This window comes from Macrotis lagotis, chromosome 7 (assembly GCF_037893015.1).
Source record: "Macrotis lagotis isolate mMagLag1 chromosome 7, bilby.v1.9.chrom.fasta, whole genome shotgun sequence".
NCBI classification, from domain to species: domain Eukaryota; kingdom Metazoa; phylum Chordata; class Mammalia; order Peramelemorphia; family Peramelidae; genus Macrotis; species Macrotis lagotis.
Genome location: NC_133664.1, coordinates 212,029,406 through 212,053,298, shown reverse-complemented (window position 1 = coordinate 212,053,298; position 23,893 = coordinate 212,029,406). Strand labels below are relative to the sequence as shown.

At 34.8% G+C, this 23,893-nt stretch overlaps 1 protein-coding gene across 7 annotated transcripts in view; it reads left to right on the top strand.

Annotated features, from left to right (window-relative positions):
• The window catches only part of CNTN1 (contactin 1), a 363,209-nt gene that overhangs the window by 256,276 nt on the left and 83,040 nt on the right, over positions 1–23,893 (top strand). For all 7 annotated transcript variants that reach the window (XM_074194739.1, XM_074194744.1, XM_074194742.1 and 4 more), the window contains exons 7-14: positions 2,891–2,990; positions 3,549–3,730; positions 6,772–6,896; positions 7,622–7,739; positions 10,638–10,788; positions 16,829–16,956; positions 17,596–17,771; positions 21,454–21,574. In XM_074194739.1, the coding sequence (XP_074050840.1) occupies positions 2,891–2,990; positions 3,549–3,730; positions 6,772–6,896; positions 7,622–7,739; positions 10,638–10,788; positions 16,829–16,956; positions 17,596–17,771; positions 21,454–21,574 (1,101 nt within the window). The remainder of the gene's footprint in view (positions 1–2,890; positions 2,991–3,548; positions 3,731–6,771; positions 6,897–7,621; positions 7,740–10,637; positions 10,789–16,828; positions 16,957–17,595; positions 17,772–21,453; positions 21,575–23,893) is intronic.

Here is a 23,893-nt window from a genome sequence, read left to right as displayed (position 1 = left end):
GACTCTAACACTAGCTTTTTTCCTCATCCTCCCTATCTGTTTCTCTGTAAAATACTTTCCTCAGTTTACCACAACTAATGTAGAAATGAAAACTAATCACCTACCAGTAACCAGATATGAGATATCTATATTCTTGGTATTAATTTAAAGAAATTTTTCCATTTTAGGTGGATTTGTACCCCATGTATTCACCTGCTAGCAAATTCTCAGACTGGGAAGTGATCACAGCAGTCATTTAGTCCAAGTCATACTTGAACAAAAATCTGTTTTTACAAGGTAGCTGGTATATAGTCATGTGGTCTCTGTTCAAAAACTTTTATTATGTGTGGACTCATCAAAGTTTACTCTAATTTTGGTTGGTTCTAATTATTGGGAAGGATGAATTCTACTTGACAAACTCCTTATATCAAACCTAAACCATCTTCTTTGGAATTTCCACCCATTATTTCTATTCTGTTATGTGGGGCACATAAGTCAAATCACAGAGGGCTCAGTGTTCTCACCTGTAATATGAATGTGTTGGATTAAATATTTTCTAAGTTCTCTTCCAGGTCTAATATCTAGAAATTTATGAAATTTCAGTTTATTTTTTTCACTCAATTTGGTTTATTTAAGCATTTGTCATTGGTACTAAATGGAAAAATTTTAAACAATTGAAAACACCAGTCTTAATACATCTTTTTACATTTTAAAGTTTGTCTTGGAAGTTTATTGTAGGAATATATTCTACAAAATGAATTCACCAGTTTATATTTTAGGATAATTTGTGGTAGAAATGGTGTACAAGTACTTGCAAACTAAATGCTTTCTCAACATTAACTAAATCTGTCTATATAGCAAAGTTCAGCTGACAAGGAGTTCCGCTGAGGAGGTCATATGGAATCCATTAATATAAGTGAATAAATTTATCTTTAGAGCAGTCAATTCTATAGTTGAAGTCAGTGGTATCTCTATTTCACCATCAAATAGATCATTTTGCACATAAGAGACTATCAACTATTATGATGCTCTTCCACTAGTGCCCTCAGAAAAATTACTAAATCTCTTTCCATCTGAATTTCTCATCTCTAAAATGAGGAAGCTGAACATTTTCAGTGTAATAAACTGCTGACCTTTTCTCCTTCCTACCATCCAGAAAACAAAGGAAGTCCCTTAGGGGATTCTACCTTTAAAAGGACCCTATACTACACCTCTATTGTCATCAAGATATTGATGAAAGTACAGCAGCTGGGGGAGCATAGTGGCCCCAGGTTGCTGCCTTTTACTGCCCCAGAATTGGGAGGAACTGAGGCAAAACAGTAAGGCTTTCTTATAAACAGTGGGTTCATATTATCTTGATTGCTATGGCCTAACAGAGGAAAAAATGGCCCAGTTAAACACCTACTTTCAGATTTTTCTGAATAATGAATATGCCCAAGACATAAGGAGGTTGATTAAAAAGGAGTTAGATACTGGCAACTGGATTAAGTTAACCCAGTGGCTCTACCACTAAGCTAAGGAAGCCTATGTTTGATTTCCAAAGCCAAATGATTACTCCTTTTATTAGAATGAAGGCTCCAAATTGGGGGAAAGTGCCAGTTAAGTAAGTGAAAGTCTTCTGTCTCAGTGTGAGGTCATTAAAGGTTGCGGTGAAAAATTTTCATGGTCTAAAAGGTTTCTGAGGAACCTCATCCTCTGAATTTTTTTTCCCTTTGGTTCAATGACTTAGTGTGAGGTAGCACAGTAAATAGAGCACCAGCCCTGGAGTCGGGAGGACCTGAGTTCAAATTTAGACTCAGACCCTTAATAAGTACCTAGCTGTGTGACCTTGGGCAAATCACTTAACCCCATTGCCTTGCCAAAAAAAAAGAATGATTTAGTCCTTTGTTTTGAGTCCAATCCTTTTGTTAATTTCAGAAGGCTACCAGCAGTCCCTGCTAAAGTGCCAGCATGTCAGGATTTGTGGTAACTTCTAATGAGCAGAGCCCTCACCCTCAAAATCTGAGCCTCTTCTGTGAATTAGGAAGTGGTTGTCACAGAGATTTATGAACTTTCTGTCCCTGGATTTCCCCTGGTTATCTCTAAAGCAGAATTCTGTCTGGGTGCCTAGGAACCTTATCAATTCCCCTAACTGCTAACCCCTATAAAACCAACCAGTTTATACACAACTCTCCTATAGTCACTATGTACACAAATCCTGATAAGTATGTACAGCACAGAGGCCCAGAGCTCTGATGAACTTATGAGCTTCAGATTGTCTGAAGTTTGACTCTATTGCGGTTTGCTTTTTTAGAAGAAAAACCTCAGGTGAAAATTTCTCTCTTTTGTCTAGAATCAAACAATTTATTTTTAATTATTTTATCAATTCCTAATTTTCATTTCATGATTCCCATAGGTTATTTGAATTGCCTGCAATTATAGCCATTATAGAGCTGAGCTTGATATATTTTCTGTACCATGATTAAGAGTTTTTTGATTTGTATGGGCTGGTATTTGCCAGATTGGCTCAGGATCTCACCTAAGCACATTTTCATTTGTTTTAGGTATAAAGAATAGAATCAAAGGATGACAAAAAAAATAAAATAAATATGAGAGAGATGGATTAGATGACATATAAGATACTTTCCAGTTCTAAATTGTGATATCATCCTTTCCTCTCTCTCTGTGTGTGTCTTTTGGTGTCTATTCACTCAGTTTGACCAGACAGGATAAATCAAGCAATAAAAAGGTTTCTAAAAACTTAAATAGGTCTTGATTTTAGACTTTAAAAAAAATTACATATTATTCAAAGGAACAATTACTACTCATTTCATAGCATTTCCAGGCCTTTTAAAGTCAAGAAGTTAAGAGAGAAATGGTCAATAGATAAATAATTCAAAAATGTTCTTTTGTATACTTTTCTTAATGTTAGGCACAACAAAGCTGTATCCTGCTGATATCAAAGTCCAATTCAAGGACACATATGCACTGATGGGTCATAATGTAACATTGGAGTGTTTTGCCCTTGGAAAGTAAGTATAGTATCATGGTTTTGTTTTTTGTTCTTTTTAAAAAAAAATATGTAGAGTAAATAGTTATACTTTGAGAGAGAGAAAAAAGGGAGAATAATTAAAATGCTTAGAGTTTTGAATCATCATTTCTCTTTGTGATGAGATGAAAACTATTACATAATAAATGATGGTCTGCACTTTGGTATTTTATTTTATCTTATTTATCTTATTTTTTTCTTATACTTAAAATTTATCATTAATTGTTTGTGATAGATCATTTGGAATACTGCAGTAAAATTTTACTGCCACTGGAGAAGTTCTTCTTCTTACCAGACCTTCTAAGCTAATATATTTAATAGTTTCATTAGTCATTCTATCTTTTTATTGTGTTTCTCTAAAGGAATTCAAATTAAAAAGCAATTAGGTTTCCTGTTCCACCAGTTTCCAAGGGCATAGGGATGCCATTAGTATAGGCACAAAAAAGAAAAGAAAATGTCTTTGTCTTTGCTTAGTCATTAAATTTCTGCAATTGTTTTATATACTTTGTGGACCTTTTGGTATTATTTTCCCTTTTTAAAGCCCTGTTCCTGAGATCCGGTGGAGAAAAGTTCTGGAACCAATGCCAAGCACAGCTGAAATTAGTATGTCTGGGGCAGTTCTAAAAATTTTCAACATTCAGCTAGAAGATGAAGGAACTTATGAATGTGAAGCTGAGAACATCAGAGGAAAAGATAGACATCAAGCAAGAATTTATGTTCAAGGTAGATAGAAATCTCATTTGATTCACACAACAAAATATCTAAGTTTCTTATACTCAGAAACACTTTATAATGAAGATTTTCTTTTGTTTAAATTTGTGGTTTGGTCAGTGTAAGGAACTTAGGCTTTCTCAAAAACTCCTCTTGAAGAATTGCTTTTTACTTTTTGTACACAACACATTTAGGTCTCAAAGATGTGAACCTAGATGTGAACCTAGATCTTCTTAAATGTGTCCATTAGAGCATATAGACTTTTTATTCAAAATGAGCAGTTATTAAATGCATCAGGTTGGCATCTTGAACTTACTTTTTCAATTATTTATTTCTCAAACAGATCCTTTGAAAAATTCACATAAAATGAATCACTTGTTAAATAAGTGCATCTTACACAGATGGATGTCAATATCTTAATAGGTCATCAAGATGCATTGCCAAATTTAATCAATTTTGATCACCAGACAACTTTAGTAATAATCAACTCCTTGGCAAAGCTATCTTCATTCATCCTCTCCTTACACTTACTTACATGTAGCTAGTTGGTGCAGTGGATAGAGCACTGGCCTTGGGGTCAGGGGAAGGGAGTTCAAATTTGGCCTCAGACACCTGACACTTACTTAGCTATGTAACCTTGGACAAGTCACTTAACCTCCATTGCTTCGCATCCAAGACTATCTCCAGTCATCCTAATTCATATTTTGTCACTGGACTAGGTAACTTAGCACAACACCCCCTCACTCAAATTCAATTCATGTGCTAGTCATGGAATCACCTCCCTGATGTCATGGTCTTCTTCAAGAACAAAGGACAGGGGCAGCTAGGTGGTGCAGTGGATAGAACACTGGCCCTGGAGTCAGGAGGACCTGAGTTCAATTCCGGCCTCATACACCTAGTTGTGTGACCTTGGAGAAGTCACTTTAATCATATTGCCTTGCAAAAACATCAAAAAAGGACAAACACCACCATCATCATCATCGTCATCATCATCTTCCTCCCCTTCTCATCTCACAAAAGAAGTTCCCCATTGTCTCCTCCTTAGTAGACCTTTTCCTTTTGAAAATCAGCTTAGTTACCAAGGTACATTTTCTAACATGTAAATCTGACTTTATCATACCAACCTCTGCTCTTCTTCCCATGGGAACTCTATTTCCTCCAGAATAAAATAGAAAGCTATCTGATCTATAAAGAATTTCATAAAATGTCCCCTTCTTGCCTTTCTAGTTTTTTCATCCTTACGCTCTACTTATTCTATATTGCAACTGAATGAGCCTACTTGTAGTTCCTCCAGTTCAAGGCTCCATCTCCCTTCTCTTCACTTTAATACTGGCTAAATCCTGTACCTGAAATTCTCTTCTCCTCTTGATTTCCCTGGCTTTCTTCAAGGCTCAGTTCAAAGTTTACTTTTTTGGAGGAAAACATCCTAAGCTCCTCTCCTCAAAGTTGCCATTGCCCTTTCAAATGATCTTTCATTTACTTTGTATGTATTTTACATATATATATATATATATATATATATGGTTATTTACATATTGCTTCTCTTATCAGAATGCATACTCCTTCAAAGCAGCTACTTTTTTGCCTTTCTTTGGGATTCCTGTTGCTTGTCAAAGTGTGTGGCACACAATAATCAATTAATGCTTGTAGATTTGACTAACTAATAAAGCAATATCCTAGATCATTTGTAGAATGGTTGTGAGTTAGCAAGATGAGTTATTTCTCAAGTACATCCTACTTTTCAATGTAATTATTGAGTTTGAAGGCCTAATGCTCTTATGATACTATTTACCTATACTGTTCTATTGGTGAATACACAAACTGCATATATAGTCAAAGTTCTCAGGCATTGAGACCTAGATGTTCACTTAAAATATCATGCTAATAATAGGGTAGCCAAATGGTACAATGAATAGATTATTGAACCTGAAGTCAGGAAGACTAATCTTCCTGAATTCAAATCTTGCCTCAGACACTTAGCCCTGGAACAAATCACTTAAGCCTGTCTGCTTCAATTACACATCTGTAAAATGAACTGGAGAAGGAAATGGAAAATCCACTCTGGTATCTTTGCCAAGAAAGCCCCAACTCACAAAGAGTTGGACATGACTAAAACGACTAGGAATTTATTTTCAATAAGCATTTATAAAGATCTTCCAGATACTTTCTCCCAGATTTTGGGAATTTTGGGGATACAAATAGAAGTGAAACAAAGACAATTCTTGCCCTCAAAGAGCTTATATTCTAATGATAGTAGACAACATATTAAATGAAACTGAAAAGAGGAGGTAATAAAGACAAAATTAGCATTTAAAACTCAGCATGTTCAAAATTAAACTATTACTGTCAAAGGCACCATCATCCTCCCAAGTGTGAATATATTCTCCCAAGCAAGCACAACTCTGGTGTCATTCTCAAATCTTCCCCTATTTTTCCTACTCTCCCACTCACAACCAATCTTTATATAACCAAGGTTGGCCAATTTTATACTTATACCATTTCTCAAATATATTTCCTTTTCTGTTTTGATACTAGCATAGATGCTTATCATTTCACACTTGAACGACTGCAATAGTTTGGAGATCATACTTAGCTTTTCTCCATCTTTTTGTGCTTGATTCCTCATGCTAATTTAATAAGTTTCTTTCAAACTTTGTCAGGTGCATTTTATATGTGTTGCCATTTAGTCCACATTTATAAATAAACATTTATAAATAAACAAAAACAGTTCTGACTCTGATTTTTCTGCTAGTGGTATTCCAATATCAGATTGTTTTATTCCAATGGAAATAATATTTGTCTTTCTATTTCTCTAAAGTTAAAAAAATAAGTTGCTTTAAATGTCAAAAAAAGATCGCTTAATTTCTTTTTTTTGTTTTTTAGTTTTTGCAAGGCAATGGAGTTAAGTGGCTTGCCAAAGACCACACAGCTAATTATAAGTGTCTGAGGCCGGATTTGAACTCAGGTACTCCTGAGGGCCGGTGCTCTATCCACTGTGCCACCTAGCCACCCCTACTTAATTTCATATTTATTATATTGTCTTTATTTTTTAGCATTTCCTGAATGGGTAGAACATATCAATGACACGGAGGCAGATATAGGCAGTGATCTATACTGGCCTTGTGTGGCTACAGGCAAACCTATCCCTACAATCAGATGGTTGAGAAATGGATATGCGGTAGGTCATACTTTTTTTGTCATTACTTTTAAAATTGTATTAAAAAAGGTGAAAACAAGAAACCAGAGGTAGAATATAAAATGTTTCCTTTGTGACTTTAACTTAAACCAACTGGTTCCTCTCCCTCTCTCTCCTTTTTTCCCTCTATTCCACTTTGACTTCCTATTTATCTATTTCTACTAGCTATATTTCTTCCTATTTCTTGCCAGTTTTCTTGACCTCACAGAAGTAATGGTAAGAAGGAACTCTTACCAAAAATATACTTATTCTTGGAGAGAGGTATCAACAATAGGATCCTCTATAATAACTTTTGAATTGTAAACTTTTAGCTGGGCCAAAAGGGAAAAATATGGTATATTAAGTCATTAGGAAGAACAGGGCAAGGATAAATTATGTAAAGTGGACCATAACATAACTTAGTTCCCCATGACATAACTATAATGATCCACTTTGAGTTATCTAATAGTACAGAAAGTATAACTAATGATAGTTATTATTAATAGTTCAGATATGTGTGATACTCTATATTTTACAAAATGTTTCTTTCACAAATTTCTCATGAAGCAAGCACTATAGTTCTTATCCCCATTTAACAAAAGGTCATGGACTCCCATCACCCAGGTCTTCAGTTTGTAATTTCAAGTGTTCTTCCTATTATTTAATTCAAGACTGCAAAATAGTTTCTGTAAAATACTATCAAGAATATTTCTTTTCCCTTTCTTTAGTACCATAAAGGTGAGCTGAGACTATATGGGCTGACCTTTGATAATGCTGGAATGTACCAGTGCATAGCCGAAAATGCCCATGGAGCAATATATGCGAATGCTGAGCTCAAGATTCTGGGTAAATATAACTTAAAATTTTTACTTTAAATCAGAAGACTATAGGTCCAAATGATCTGCTCATCACTTCTACACATGTTCATAAAATTATATTATTTGACAATCAAATGAAAACTGAGCACTTGTGATTCTACAGTCCTCATTTTATATTTAAAAATTTTCAAATCAGGCCAATTGCCAAAAAGTTGATGATTGGGTGATGAATGAATCTTAAAAGCATCAGATACTCAAAGAACCTCTTAGATATATTGATATTATGATTTTCATTAATAGAGAGAGAACACAAAGAAGTCAAGTCAACAAGTATTTGTTAAATGCATTCTATGTACCAGACATTATACTAGGGAAAAACAGTTGCTACCCCAAGGAGATCACATTCCAAGGTATTCACAGGATAAATAAATGCCCTAAACGGGAGATGCACTATCACTGAAAGGAAAAGAGACAGTTTCTTGTAAAGTGAGACTTGAGGGAGAGCCAGGGAGTAGATCCAAAGAGAAAGAACATTCCAGAATGAAGAGGCATGTAACATATACAAGGAACAGCAAAATGGTCAGTATCTCTAGATAATAGAGTATAGAGAGGGGAAATTAAAAGGTAGGAAGGGACAAGAATGTGAAGGGCTTTTAAACACTAAATGAAAGATATTAAATTTGATCCTGGAAATAATGTAGAGGCATTGGAATTTCTTAAATGAGGTAATATGGGGATAACATGCTCCAACCTATACTTTAGAAGATCACTTTGGCAGCTGATTGGAGGATAGACTGGCAGGAAGAGGCAGAGAGACCAACAAGAAGGCTTTTGAAGTTTTCAGGTATGAGAGGTGATGGTTTGAATCAAGGTGCATTAAGAGGAAAGATGAGCATGTGCATAAGAGATGTTACAAAGGTAAAATAAAAAGGACTTGTAAAAGAGCAAAAGAAGTTGAGGATGATACCTAGAATGTAAGTTTATATGACTAAGTTTGTGGTAAAACAACTTAAATTAAAACAACGTTGAGGCATCTCCTCATACCTATCAGGCTAAGATGAGAAAAAGGGAAAACGATCAATGTTGGAGAGATTGTGGCAGTATTGGGACATTGATGCATTGCTGGTGGAGTTGTGAACAGATCCAACATTCTAGAGAACAATATGGAGCTATGGTCAAAGGGCAATAAAATTGTTCTTTCCCTTTGACCCAACAACTCCAATTCTAGGCCTATATCCAGAAGAAATCATAAAAAAAAGTGTTATGCCGGTGTTATGCCAGGAAATTGAATCATTTTTACATGAATTATTTTAGGATGATTCTGGAGATCACCTAGCAAGAAAAGATACTGGGCACTGAGATCTTTTCTCTAGCTTGAACTGCCAAGCATTCAAACTTTACTAAAGAGAGTGTAACACCAATGGTTGTGTACCAGCTCACATCTCTCACATTGTCTAATATGACAGAAAAAAGGAAAATGATAGATGTTAAAGAGGATGTGGAAAAACTGAGATGCTAATTGAGTTGTCTACTGATTCAAACATTCTGTAGAGTAATTTGTAACTATGTTCAAAGGTTTACAAAACCATACATTTGACTTAGCAATACTACTAATAGGTCTGTATCACAAAGAGATATAAAGCAAAGAAAAGAAAAAAGGAAAAGTAGGAACTTTCGAAAAATATATTTATAGCAGCTTTTTAAGGTTTGGAAATTGACAGGAATGCTGAACAAACTGTGATATATGATGATGATGATGAAATTCTTCTCTGCTATGATGAGCATGATGATTTCAGAAAAACCTTGAAAGATATACATGAACTGACGCAAAATCAAGTGGGCAGAAATAGGAGAACATTGTACATAGTGACAGAAATATTGCATAATGACCAACCGTGAATGACTACTTTCCTAATCAAAATGGTGAACTAAGACAATTCCAAAGGACTTAAGGTTGAAAAGTGCTACTATTCACTTCCAGAGAGAAAACTTAAGGAATTTGAATATAGACTAAGGTATAATCTATCATTTTCTTTTTCTTGCTCTTCTTTTGACACATAGTTAATTTGGAAATATATTTTGCATAATTTCTCATGTATAATTGTTATATTGCTTGTATAAAGGACAAGCAGAAGGAGGAAGAGAATCAAGAACTCAATTTTTTCAAAGTACATTAAAAACAAACTATTTTTAGAAATAAAATTATTAGTTTTGATTCATAATCTTTCTTTTAAACACCAAATATTGGCTAAAAGGGACAATAAAATTATTATGAATCATTTTATTACATCAGTTAGCTCATCTAGGTGTTTTCATAGTGTTAAACAAGTATAACATATTATTCTCATTGTTTTTGGTTATATTGCTAGATTTTGAATAAATTGTTCTGAAAATAAAATATTTTAAAATTATTCTTCTGTTATATGAAACCATTTTACTTTTAAGGAGCTTAATAACATTTTCTTCTAATAAAGAGTTTGCTACTAAACAAAACTGGAGAACTTTAGAGTCTCAAATGTGGGGCAATGATGCTTTCAAAGATCCTTGTGGATCATAGACCATAGAATCCTAAATGAATTATATGAATCTATATCATTCATAGCTATTTTGCTTATAGATATCTGATAGCTATTTGAACTGAATTTTTCCAAAGGTAGATGGTCCTAAAGCATTTAATTATGATTAAAATGTGTAACAATTTCTTTTGTAATCATTCTAGACATATAATTGTAAGCAATCAATCAAGTGGGCATTTCTATCAGTCAAAGTTTATTAACATTAATTATTAAAAATAATTACAGTTCACATTTACAAAGTGCTGTACTTTTTAATATATTTTTACCATTAATAGGAAAAATTAAGGAAGGAAATTTTAGCAGAAAAAAATAAAAAATAACTTAATTAATAATTGTTGATTTTCCTTTAGCCATGGCTCCCACCTTTGAAATGAATCCTATGAAGAAGAAGACTTTGGCAGCTAAAGGAGGACGTGTTTTAATTGAATGTAAGCCTAAGGCTGCACCTAAACCAAAATTTTCATGGAGTAAAGGAACGGAATGGCTTGTCAATAGTACTCGGTCAGTTCAGAAAACTTAAATTCCTTCAAGTTCAATATTGTATAAAGCATTTTATATGAAAGAGAGCCTGTTTTCACATGAGGAAAACTAAAGCTTCTTTGATGCTCTATCACTAAGGAAGAAGAGACTGAGATGTTAAGAGTAAATGGAAGGATCATGATACTCTACTTTGGTCTACTTTGGTTTATAGTATTAGGTTCACTGTAAAACTCCATGATTCATAAGTTTAGAAAAATTATTAGTTGGTCCAAAGGATATGTTAAGATGATGATGATGATGAAGAAGAAAAAGATGATGATGATGGTAATGAGGAAGAATAAAATAATATCAAAAACCTTAGGAAGCTTTTTTCAAATTGTCAAGATTTTTCCATTTTTTAAAATTCAATTTTATATTCAGAATAGTCATATGATAAATTTAGAATAGATTAACATTTTAGTTTATACATATATAATTATTGAAGCAATTTTGTTTCAATTGTGTCAGACTCTTGGATTTTTTTTGATGGTTTTTTGGGGGAGGGGCCAAGATACTAGAGTGATTTGTCATTTCCTTTTCCATATCATTTTATAGATGAGGAAACCAAGGGGGGGAAAGGATTAAATGACTAGCCTAAGGTCACATAGCTAGTAAGTGTTTTGAGGTCAGATTTTGGTCCTCTTGACTCCTCAGCCAGTACAGTGACAGAGGAAGGATTTATATTAACATCTTCCTTAATCCTTCTTGACTCCAAGATGTCGAGCTTTGGAAGAGATTATAGAGATCATAGTCACAACTCTTCATTTAATGAATGAATATTTAAGCACATATTATGTTCCAGGCACAATGTAAGATTTTAGAAATAAATACAAAAGGAAAACAGTCTCTGCTTTCCAGTAGCTTACATTCTAACATGAGAATACATTAGGGTAATGAAGAGAGTTTTGGTCTAGTTCTGGGGAGGGGAAAATTTTTTCTGTCAAGGGCCATTTGGATATTTACAACATAATGATAGACTACATTTGAGAACTAACATTTGGTCAAACATTTAATTCATCCCTAAAAACCTCCTAGATTTATTGAATTTTGAGTCCCACTTGTGGTTACCTTGGCAACTCCAAACCACCACAGTCCATGAATCAGAAGTTCCTGTCCCTCTGTCCTCTGAAATTATGAGTGGAGTTGTAGGGCAGTGAATTGTCATATTCTTTCAGTAACTTTTGTGGTATGAATTCAATAACTGTTTTCAAGAGTATGAAAAAGAAAGTGTGTTTATAGAGGGGGTAATTGTATGCATGCAGAAGCAGGGCAAGAAGTTCAGGTAGGCCTTGTTTTTGGTGGAGACTGGATGGGATATGAAACAGTCTAGGGCTAACTAGGTAAATTAAGTGAGTTTTCACTCACTCACCCACCAATCAGGACACTTTAACATTAGGAAAGAGTCCCAAAGTTAAGTGAATTAACTCCTTCAAGAGGATATATATGCTAGGGAACAGTGAAAGGACAGAGGACAAAATGCCCTAGTTTCCTTTTAAGAATGAGTCCAAGGGGCAGCTAGGTGGTGCAGTGGATACAGCACCAGCCCTGGAGTCTGGAGTACCTGAGTTCAAATCCGGCCTCAGCCATTTAATAATTACCTAGCTCTGTGGCCTTGGGCAAGCCATTTAACCCCATTTGCCTTGCAAAAACCTAAAATAAAATAAAAAAATAAATTTAAAAATTTAAAAAAAAGAATGAGTCCAGAGAGGTGAAGTGATTTTCCCGAGGTCACTTAGCTAGAGTCAGAACTAGAAGATAATTTTGTTGCTTCAATCAAAAGCTCTACCACATATTGCTTAAAATTGTATATAAAGTCTCTATAGGAAGATTGATATAACCAATGGACATAGAAATATATCTTAAATTTTTATCTTTATATGTTAAAGTAGATCATGATGATTGATTCTACTCAAATGTAATTTATATTTAAAAATGTACTCATCTCTCTGACTTAAAAAATTTTTGTTTTTATTTTAATAGTAATATATATTATATGAGAAGAAAAATAGATATTTAAGAATAAAAAATATGTTGCTGGCAAACAAATTTAATATTTTAGAAGTGAAAGTTGAAAATAACCCGTAAGCTATCTGATTCCTTTATGTCACTCATTCCAAAATTAGTAAAAACAATAACCACTCCTATTACCTAGGTATATCTATTTTATCTATTAAATCTTAATATAATCAATAACCACAGCTAGAATTAGTATCATTAAAACACAATCTGTGAGGCATTTTGGTATAGTAGAAAAAATGATCATTGGAGCTAGAGGGCATAGAAATTTGCAATCCTACCTTCCTAAAGGTAGCTAGATGGTCAGTGGAGGGAGAGCACTGGTCTTGGAGTCAGGAGGACGGAGTTTGAATTTGACCTCAGGCATTTGACACTTCCTGGCCATGTGATCTTGGGCACCACGTAACACTGCTTGCCTGGCATTCAGGGTCATTCCCAGTCATTCTGATTCATATCTGGTCACTGGATCCAGATAATTATGGAGAAGAAAATGAGGCTGGTGACAGTACAGCCTCCCCTAACTCAAATCCAATTCACTTGCTTGCTATGCTATCACCTCCCTGATGCCATGGTCTTTCTTCAAGAATAAAGGATAAACATCATCATCATCATCTCCTACCTCCCTATGACTGTAATGGTCATTCAAAAGAGAGGATTGGGCTAAATGGCATATGGGTTCAGAAAAAAGATTTTTATCTAGGAAGATAATGTTCACCTTTAAAGGTATTTAAAGTCCATTCAACTCAGATAGGTCGACAAATAAAATATTATAATATTGATAATAGAAACTATAAAATCAATGGTCAATGGAGGGAGAGCACTGGTTTGGAGTCAGGAGGCTCCCTCACTCCCCCCTCATCTTCCCCCCTTCCATAGCATTGCAAAAGCTACATGAAATATCTTTTACATGAAATGTCTTAGCCTAGTCTACCTCTCCTTTCTCTTATTCCCAGTAAGTATCCCTTTCACCATTGACCATTGACTCCATTTTTACAATATATGATATCTTCAAATTCAACTCTCTCCTGTGCTTCATCTATAAAAGCCCCTTCTACCTGCTCTCTTAAATGAGAAGGTTCATATGAGTATTATCAGTATCATGTTTCCATGCAGGAATACACGCAGTTCATCCCTCATAATTTACCCTTCTTACTCACCCTCTCTCTGCTTCACCTGAGTCCTCTATTTGAAGATCAGGCTTTCTGTTTAGCTCTGGTTATTTCAACAGGAACATGTGAAATTCCTGTTTCACTGAAAGTCAATCTTTTCCTCAGAAGAGGATTTCAGTTTTGCAGGATTGTTGCATTCCAAACTCTTGCCTTCAGGAATATTATATTCCAAGCCCTGCAAGCTCTTAATGTAGATGCTTCTAAGTCCTGGGTAATTCTGACTGTAGCTCCACGATATGTGAATTGTTTCCTTCTGGTTGCTTGTAATATTTCTTTGACTTGGGAGTTCTGGAACTTGGCTATAATATTCCTGGGGTTGGATTTTTTGGGATCTCTTTCCAGAGGAAAATTCCAGAGTTGGATTCTCTCAATTTCTATTTTACACTCTGCTTCTAGGATATCAGGGCAATTTTCCTGTGGAAATTCTTTAAAAATGAGGTCAAGGGGCAGGCTAGATGGTACAGTGGATAGAGAACCAGCCCTGGAGTCAGGATTACCTGAGTTCAAATCCGGCCTCAGACACTTAATAATTACCTAGCTGTGTGGCCTTGGGCAAGCCACTTAACCCCATTACCTTGCAAAAACTAAAAAAAAGAAAATGAGGTCAAGGCTCTTTTCCTGATCATGACTTTCAGGTAGCCCAATAATTTTTAAATTATCTTTTCTGGATCTTTTCTGAATGAGATATTTCACATTTTCTTCTAGTTTTTCATTCTTTTGGTGTTGAATTATTGTGTCTTTATTTCTCATAAAGTCATCAACTTCCTTCGGCTCCATTCTGAAGGACTTGTTTTCCTCAGAGAGCTTTCTTATCTCCTTTTCAATCTGGCCAATTCTGTTTTTTAAAGCATTCTTCTCCTCAAAAACTTTTTGAACTCTTTTATCCATTTGACCTAAACTGGTTTTTAATATGTTATTTTCTTCAGCATTTTTTGGATCTCCTTCACAAAGCTGCTGACTTTGTTTTCATGGTTTTCCTGCATCTGTCTCATTTCTTTTCCCAATTTTTTCTTCTACCTCTCTTACTTGATTTTCAAAATCTTTTTTTGAGCTCTATCATAACCCAACTTCTATATTTCTTGGAGTCTTTAGATACAGAAGCTTGGACTTTCTCATCTTCAGAGAGTATATTTTGATCCTCCATGGGACCAAAATAATTGTCTAGGGTCAGGTTCTTTTTTTTTCCTGTTTACTCATTTCCCCAGTCTGTGCCTGGTTTTGGGGTGCTTCCTGAGCTTTTTAGTATTATTGGGACATCCCTCCCCCAAGGACCTCAGTGTGTGAGTCTCTGACTGCTCTCCTGGTCTATTGAATGGCCACAAGTTCACCCTTCTGGGGCCCTAGACTGCCAGGGTCTGAATGTTGTCAAAGCCCCAGAGTCCTGTCCCAGGGACAAGGGACAAACCTCAGCAGTCTCCCTCCATTCCCTTACCTTCCGTGACCTGAGCACTCAGGGAGCAGCTGCCAGGCAATTCCTACTGGTCAGCTCCACAGTCTGCTTCCATTTCCTGGGATCTGGGCTTTGCTGAGGGCCTCAGACACACCAAGGAGGGCCTCACTGGCCTGGGCTTCATGCTTGCTCTGGTAGAGGTCTCCCTGCTGATCTTCCAAGTTGTGTTTGGCACTCCCTGAGGTATAGGTCAAGAAAATGCTTCTGCTGCCAGGCACCCTGGGGCTATTCCAGGAAGGCTAAAGTTCCTTTGCTTTGGTGTGCTACCATCCCTCCAACCCCATGGAACAGAGCCTTCCTGCTATTTTCCAGGTTACCTTGGGCTGGAGAATTACCTCACTGGAACTTTCTGTGGGTTCTGTCTCCTGAAAATTTCATTAGAGTCATTATTTTAAGGTTTTTGAAATATTTTGGAGAGAGCACCTAAGAAAGGCTGTTCTCCTGCTGCCATCTTCCAGTTTCTTCATTTGTAAAATGAACTAGAGAAAGAAAAGGTAAACTACTTCAGTATCTTTGCCAAGAGAAACCTAAATGAAATCAAACACAACTGAAAAAAATGACTGAACATCAACAAAACATTTATTTTGTTAAAACATTCCTTTTCCATGGAGTGAAAAAGTACTTTGCACGTCTTGCTTTCAGATCATGGCTTTGCTACTATTACTCATATTACCTTGGGTGAATCATTTAATTTATCTTGACTTGTATCCTCATTTGTAAAAAGAAAGAGTTGGATTTACAATCTCTAAAGTTGTTTTTATTTTTAAATTATCTGATCTAATGAGCTCCCCCCCCTTTATTATCTTTGTAAAATAGACCTATTCTTCTAATTGGATAGGAAAGAAGGGGTGAAAAGGAGACTGGAATGTTTCTAATTAGTATCTTTATATGATGAAGACTGGATTTCTATGTGTATCTGAAGAGAAACCAAAATTGATTGTTTTTCTATTTTTAAAAATAGAAAAAACATTCTATGTAAAATATAATTTTGTCAAAAGATAGTCCATTATAGGTTATAAACCTCCTCAAAAGTTTAATGTTCATGTGGAAATGCCCCTGGATTTTAAAAAATTTTGTTCCTATAACATCTATAGAGTTCTGACAAGTCTAAAGGAGCTGGAATGTTTCCTGCATTAATCCAGCAACAAAATAGATGTTTTACAAGGTCCATCCTAACTAAATTCATAAGAGATCCTACTGAGAAAGTTGGTAATTAGTTAATGAGTTCATTTGGCCAGAGCAACTCATTAAGCTATCTACTAAGGCATTTTTCAATCATTATTTGCTTAAGCAAGTAAAACTTCAGTTCTTTAAAGTATGGAAATAAATATTAATACATTAATGGCATTAAAAATATTTTATGTATTCTTTTTTCCTGTTAAAATAGAATTCTCATTTGGGATGATGGTAGCCTTGAAATCAGGAACATCACAAGGGCTGATGAAGGCACTTACACATGTTTTGCTGAAAATAACAGAGGAAAAGCTAATAATACTGGAACCCTGGTAATCACAGGTGAGACATAATTTTTAATAAAATTAGGACTGAACTCAGAGTCAGATTACTTTAGTAACAATAACCGTGTCCCATTCTTTTTCAGCATTCATACAGTTGAGAATTTCAGTTGTCAAAAACTGATTCCTCACCAGAAAATCAGAGAAATACAAGGATATATGGGGCTGCTAGGTGGCACAGTGGATAGAACACCGGCCCTGGAGTCAGGAGTACCTGAGTTCAAATCTGGCCTCAGACACTTAATAATTACCTAGCTCTGTGGCCTTGGACAAGCCACTTAACCCCATTTGCCTTGCAAAAACCTAAAAAACAACAAATACAAGGATATGATTTTTCTCTCAACACATTCAATTTTGATCAGTCTAAAGCATGGAAACAATGTAAAGATTATCAGACTGCCTTCTGTGGGGATGGGGGGGTTGGGAAAGTGGGGAAAATTGTATAATTCAAAACTTTACAGAAAAATTATAGGTAGAAACTACTGTCCTATATAATTGGAAAACAAAATATTTATAAAAGAAAGAAATAAAATTCATTGAAAAGAGCTTATACATTTTCATGTATGAGAGTATCTCTGTTATGCATCAGATAACTTAGTATTTTATTTTTTATGAAATTTTCTTTTTTTAATGACTTCAGATGCCACAAGGATTACTTTACCCCCAGCTAATGCTGATGTCACTGTGGGTGAGAATGCTACTATGCAGTGTTCTGCATCCCATGATCCTGCGCTGGACCTCACATTTATTTGGTCTTTGAATGGATATGTTATTGATTTTAGCAGAGAAAATAGTCATTACATGAGGAATTTTATGGTAAATATGACTTTATCATTACATATTAAAATAGTTTTCACTCTAAGGACATGAAGAATTTTAATATTTTGCTTTCATTTCAGGTATAGGAAGAGCAATGAGGAAATAATTCAATTCCTAAATGAAAAAAAGTTGGTTGCTTTCCATATTTCACACAAACCTTATAATTCATAGAAGTTAAACAGGAGTTACCTGTTCACTTAAAGGCATTTTGAATACCATACTAAAAAATCAGAAAACTTACACTGAAATCCAGGCTCTTACAGTCACTTCCCATATGAGCAAATTTCCTATTTTTTTTTAAAGGGGACTATCATTTCTAGTCACTCAAGTTTGTAACTTCAGTGCCAAAGATTCCTGCTGAAATCATTAGTCTTTATTGTACTGTTATTACTAGGCTCTCTTTTTCCTTACTGAAATTCTTGACTAGGCTAGGGCATATTCTGAAATTCTGTTTTCACTGTTGTCTCCATAGGCAAGAATGACAAACCTTATTACATCAATCTTTCATGCCTTTAGTATGTATATGATATTGAATGAAGGTGAAGAAAGCCACACAATCTTTTTTTCCATTACTTTTTTAATTGATATTTTATTTTATTTTCCCAATAACATGTTGCGAAATTTTTCAACATTCATGCATTTGCATATTTTTAAGTTACATAATTTCCTTCCACCCTATCTTCTCATCCCCATTTCCTCAGCAGTGAACAGTCTGGTGAATATTGTATATATACATTTGTGTTTAACATGTTTAAAGATTAATCATTTTCTGTATGAGGAATTAACAAGGGAAAAGAAAGAAAACCTTGAGATAGGAAATAAAAACACAGGAGAAATTTTTAAAAAGTGAATGCAGTGTTCATTCAGATCCTACAGATTTTTGTTTTGTTTTGTTTTTCTTCCTCGGGATGGGGATAGCATTGTCCATAGCAGGTCTCCTAGGATTGTCCCCGCTCTCTGAAGTGCTGAGGGCAACTGCATCCATCAAGGTTGAACAACTCACAATGTTGTTGTTAATATATACAGTGTTTTCTTGGTTTGCTCCCTTTGCTCAGCATCAGTTCCTGTAGTTCGTTCCATATAGTTCTCTTAAGTCTGATCATTCATGGTTTCTTATAGAACAATAGTACTCCATAATATTCATATATTTGTTTAGCCATTCCCCAATTGATGGGCATCCTCTCAGTTTCCAATTCTTTGCCACTACAAAAAGAGTTACGATGAATAATTTGGAACATGTAGGCCTTTTCCCATTTTTTTATGAATTCTTCTGGATACAGGCCTAGTATTAGAGTTCCATTTGCTCTTCAGTTCACATCTCCACCAACAGTGCATTACTGTCCCCATCTTCACACAACCTCTCCAACATTGATCATTTTCCCTTTTTGTCATCTTAACCAATCTGATAGGTTTGAGGTGGAACCTCATAGTTGTTTAATTTGCATTTCTCTAATCAGTAATGATTTGGAGTATATATCTTTAATTTCTTCATTTGAAAACTCTCCATATCCTTTGACCATTTATCTTTTGTTGTTGTTGTTGTTTTACAAGGCAATGGGGTTAAGTGACTTGCCCAAGGTCACACAGCAAGGAAATTATTAAGTATCTGAGGCCATTTTTGAACTTAAGTCCTCCTGATTCCAAGGTCAATGCACCATTTAGCTGCCCAGCTTTAACCATTTGTCAACTGGGAAATGATGCACTCAACTTTTTTAATTGGGTTCATTATAAATTCATGTTAACTCAACTGGACTTTCACTGCTAGGCTGTTATACCTCCTGTATTAATTCACTAACCCATTGTCCACAGCAGCTCTTTCAAACCTTTTCATCCTTGCTCAAAACTCCTGCCATTCTCTCAGTGGATCTTGCCCTCAGATGTTTTCAATTTGGTGTCCAAAATACATCCTAAACTCATTATGTTTTCTTATCTTTTCCCCTAATCTCTTTTTCTCTCCTGCCTTCCCTATTACAATACATAACAACATCTTATTCTCAATCCTTTAGACTCACAACCTAAGAATTATCCTGGATTTCTCACTCTCACTCCTCCTATTCAAGCTGTTGCCAAACCCTGCTGATTTTACACATCTCTCAGATATGCCCTTTTCTCTCTAACATTATCTCTGGTGCAGGCTGTCATCACCCTCCCTCACTATTACAGTGATATCCTGCTAGTGGGTCTCCCTAGTTAGTCACTAAAGTGATTTTCCTAAAAATTACATTTCCTAAAAAATAAAAAAAAATTTCCTAAAAAATAATTTCCTCTCTCCACCCCCTAACTCAACCAATGGGCATTCTTGTGCTTCCAGGTTGTAGTTGCTGCAAATTAGACTGTTTTGTATGGTCAAATTCCTTAGTAATTTAGCCTCCCCAAATAACCAAATAATCTAACCTTTCTGTCTTCTTACATCTTACTCCTCCATCTAGTGACACTGAGCTTCTGACTATTTAATGAAAAGGATATTCCATCTCTTGGGTCTGGGCATTTTCTTTGGCTTTCCAGCAAGCCTAGAATGCTTTCCTTCATCCACTATGATTGGTGACTTCCCTGACATGCTTTAGGTCCTAATTAAAATTTAAACTCTACAGGAAACCTTCCCTATTAATTCTAATGCTTTCCTTCTTTTAATTCTTTCCTATTTATCCTGTATATAGGTAGCTTTTTATTTATTTGTTTGCATATTGTCTTTCCTATTGCATTGTAAGGTTCCTCGAAGGAAGGGACTGTCTTTCTTTTCATTATAATCCCAATTCTTAACACAATGTATCTTCTTAATAAATGTCTGATGAATTGATTTGAATTGAATTATTGTTAAACTGGGTCTATCCCTTAGATGAAATATCTGTCTTTATCTCTCCACTTCTAAGTCACAATTGGGCCTAGTTCAGTGGTGTGCTAATAAATTTTTAACAAACAATTTTTGGAAAATGTATGTGGCATGTTTATAAGATACTTTTTAGTTTAATCTGCATTTTATTTATATATGTGTATATATATATCACTTTCTTAATTCTAAACAATCAACAAAAAATAAGACAAGCACTGATGCTGTAGCATTTGCTTATTTCTGAGCTGTAAAGGTCCCCACTAAAAATTTAATAATTACAAGAATCAGTGTGAGCTGGCTTCCGTACTGATCACATTGAGGCTATGACTACAAAATATTTAAAATCTAGTCTGGCCAAATTTACTACTTTAGTAATTTTAAGCATTTTTTCACAATTGGTACACTTGTAGTACATTCAAGCAAATCATATAGAATGATAGATCAAATTCAACCCAACCCTGGCTTATCTGTTTCTACATATGTATGTTGATCCAAGTGGAAGGCATTGATAAATATATCAAGATCAGATCACCATCACTTTTGCTAACAAAATCAAAAAGCTATCAATAAAATTTTTTCTCTCAGATATGCTCCCCTTTTTAAAAGTACAAAATGCAGAAAACTTAGAATTAGATATAAATTTAGAAAACATTTAATCTAATCCCCTGAAAATTATATGAAAGGAAATCTAAAGATATCAGGTGACTTACTAATAGCTTATGCATATGTCTGTATATACACAAATATATGCTTGTCTATATATATACATATATATTTATAAGTTCTACAGAACTGATGAAAATATTGATATGAATGCTTGTGTTATTATATTGTTATTTTTTCAAATAGATAGATTCCAATGGTGACTTGCTTATTAAAAATGCCCAGCTGAAACATGCTGGACGCTATACATGCACTGCTCAGACAATTGTGGATAATTCTTCTGCTTCAGCTGACCTTGTTGTTCGAGGTAAGAGTTTTAAGATTGTCCCATTAGAAAAGTCAACGATATTTGATTTATATCAATTCATAACATTTTCCAATGAATTTTCTTAAATTACTGTAGCACTATTGATTCTTGAAGATTGCCTTTCACTTCTGCTTAGTAAACTTTTTTTACCTGAACCAGTAATAGACAATTCTGATTTTATTTTTTCTAAAAATATACTGTACAGATGTTTATACTATAAATCTTCTTATAGTACTAAAAATTTTCATTTACTAATATTTTAGCAAGTTGAAAATATAGATTTTTAAAAAAATAAATACACCAACAGTGTATTATTCCTGATCTGATTATTTTATGTTTTTCATTAAAAATTAATACTTTTGTGTTTTCATATAGATAAGTGGGCCTTAAGGAAATCCTATTTTCTTTGTTTTTAGCAACATCTTTTAGGTTATCTTAAGTACTCCATCTTTTAACTAGCAAATTTGCCAAGGTAAAGTAGCTATATATTTATAGGTAGCTATACATTTCTGGGAAGGAGTAGCAGCTAGCAAATAGTGCAATCATACAGCAATTATAATTACTATGCTTTTTTAAAAGAAAATCAACAGGAAAAGATTGCTGTGGCTTTGCTTTCTAAATAATAGCTTTGATCATGAACATCATAAAGTAGAACCCTGGTTTTCTTGAGTCTAAAGTCAGCTCTCTTGCTCACATGTGAATTCAGATATCACTCCCACTAAGAAAAAGTGCATGTTTATAACAAGAGGAATGTTATTTGAGATCTGAGGAAGGAAAGATTATTTAAATACTTTTAAATACTTTCTATACAATTTTTAAGGCATTTGGGTTAAGTGACTTTCCCAAGGTCATGCATCTAGGTAATTATTAAGTGTCTAAGGCTGGATTTGAACTCAGGTCCTCCTGACTCCAGGACTGGTACTCTCTGTCCACTGCACCATCCAGCCACCCCATATACTCTGTCTCTTAAGAAAGCACTGTTTCTTTTCTTCCCCTTCACAGATATAATAGAGAATAGGATTGAAAAGTGTCAACTTGGAAAACAAATGACCATAAAGTCAAAGAGGTTTTACAACTGCTGTTAATTCTAAAACTACCAGAGTTCAGTTGACTCAGAAAAATAAGCTAAAACAAAATAAAACCAAAGTACTAACAGTGGTCATAAGCAAAAGATTTTCTGTATTCCATTGGAAAAGAGAAACTAGACACCTGTACCAGAATCTTCTTTAGGTGGAGAACCAAGGCAGTGAGGCTAAACCTTGATGTGTTTGTGTGTGTGTGTGTGCAACAGTGAGGCAAGGTTTTCTTGTGGCAAAAAGTTCACTCATAACCATGCCTGGTCCTGTTGGTGCTTCCTTGAGTTCAGGGACCACAAGTTCTTTGATTTAGTTATATCAGAATTCATCATGAAGAATTATTGTAATGCCAGACTCAGGACACAGCTTGCTGTTGGGTCTTAAACTCTGGAAAACCAGGAGTCCTCTAATAGTAAAAAGAAAGGAATAGATATTAAGGACGGTCTTGCCATGGGGATCCTGACATTTCTTCCTTTCGTTTGAAGGGTAGAGGTCTAAAATAACTCCTCCCCTTTCGGTCAATAAAGAATATTTCTGGTCAGGATAACACTGGGCCTTGGTTAAGAGTCTCTAAACAAGGGGTGGCTAGGTGGCATAGTGGATAAAGCACCGGCCCTGGAGTCAGCAGTACCTGGGTTCAAATCCAGTCTCAGACACTTAGTAATTACCTGGCTGTGCCGCCTTAGGCAAGCCACTTAACCCCGTTGCCTAGCAAAAAAAAAAAAAAAAAAGTAAAAAAAAGTCTCTAAACAATTACATAGAGATGGTTCAGTTTCCCAGGGTTAAGATCAAACAATTTAATAACGTTTTCTCCAAATTCCTACAATTGAATAAGGTTTTCTGACAAGACTGAATTTGATTAAACCCATAATTGGATAGGTATTAAGTTAGTTCCAGGATTGAATTACAAGATAGAGTCAATTTGGTTCACTCAATTCCCACATATTAACCAGTTATCTAAATTCCCTCAATACACTATAATCCAAATCTATGAAATTTTTCATAAATCCATCATCTTAATCACATTAAGTCAGGTTTCATTAATCTTAGGTTATAGATCAAACTATTTAGAGGATTCACAGGGGACTAGAATTGAGAAGGGTGATTTACATGTCACCAAGGTAAACAAGAAAACTTAAACATAAGCCAGGTTCCCAAGTCTGAGATCTGAAACCAGGTCCCAAAGGTATACTAAAAACAAAAGATCAAAGGAATACAATAATTATCATCACTATTAACTAAT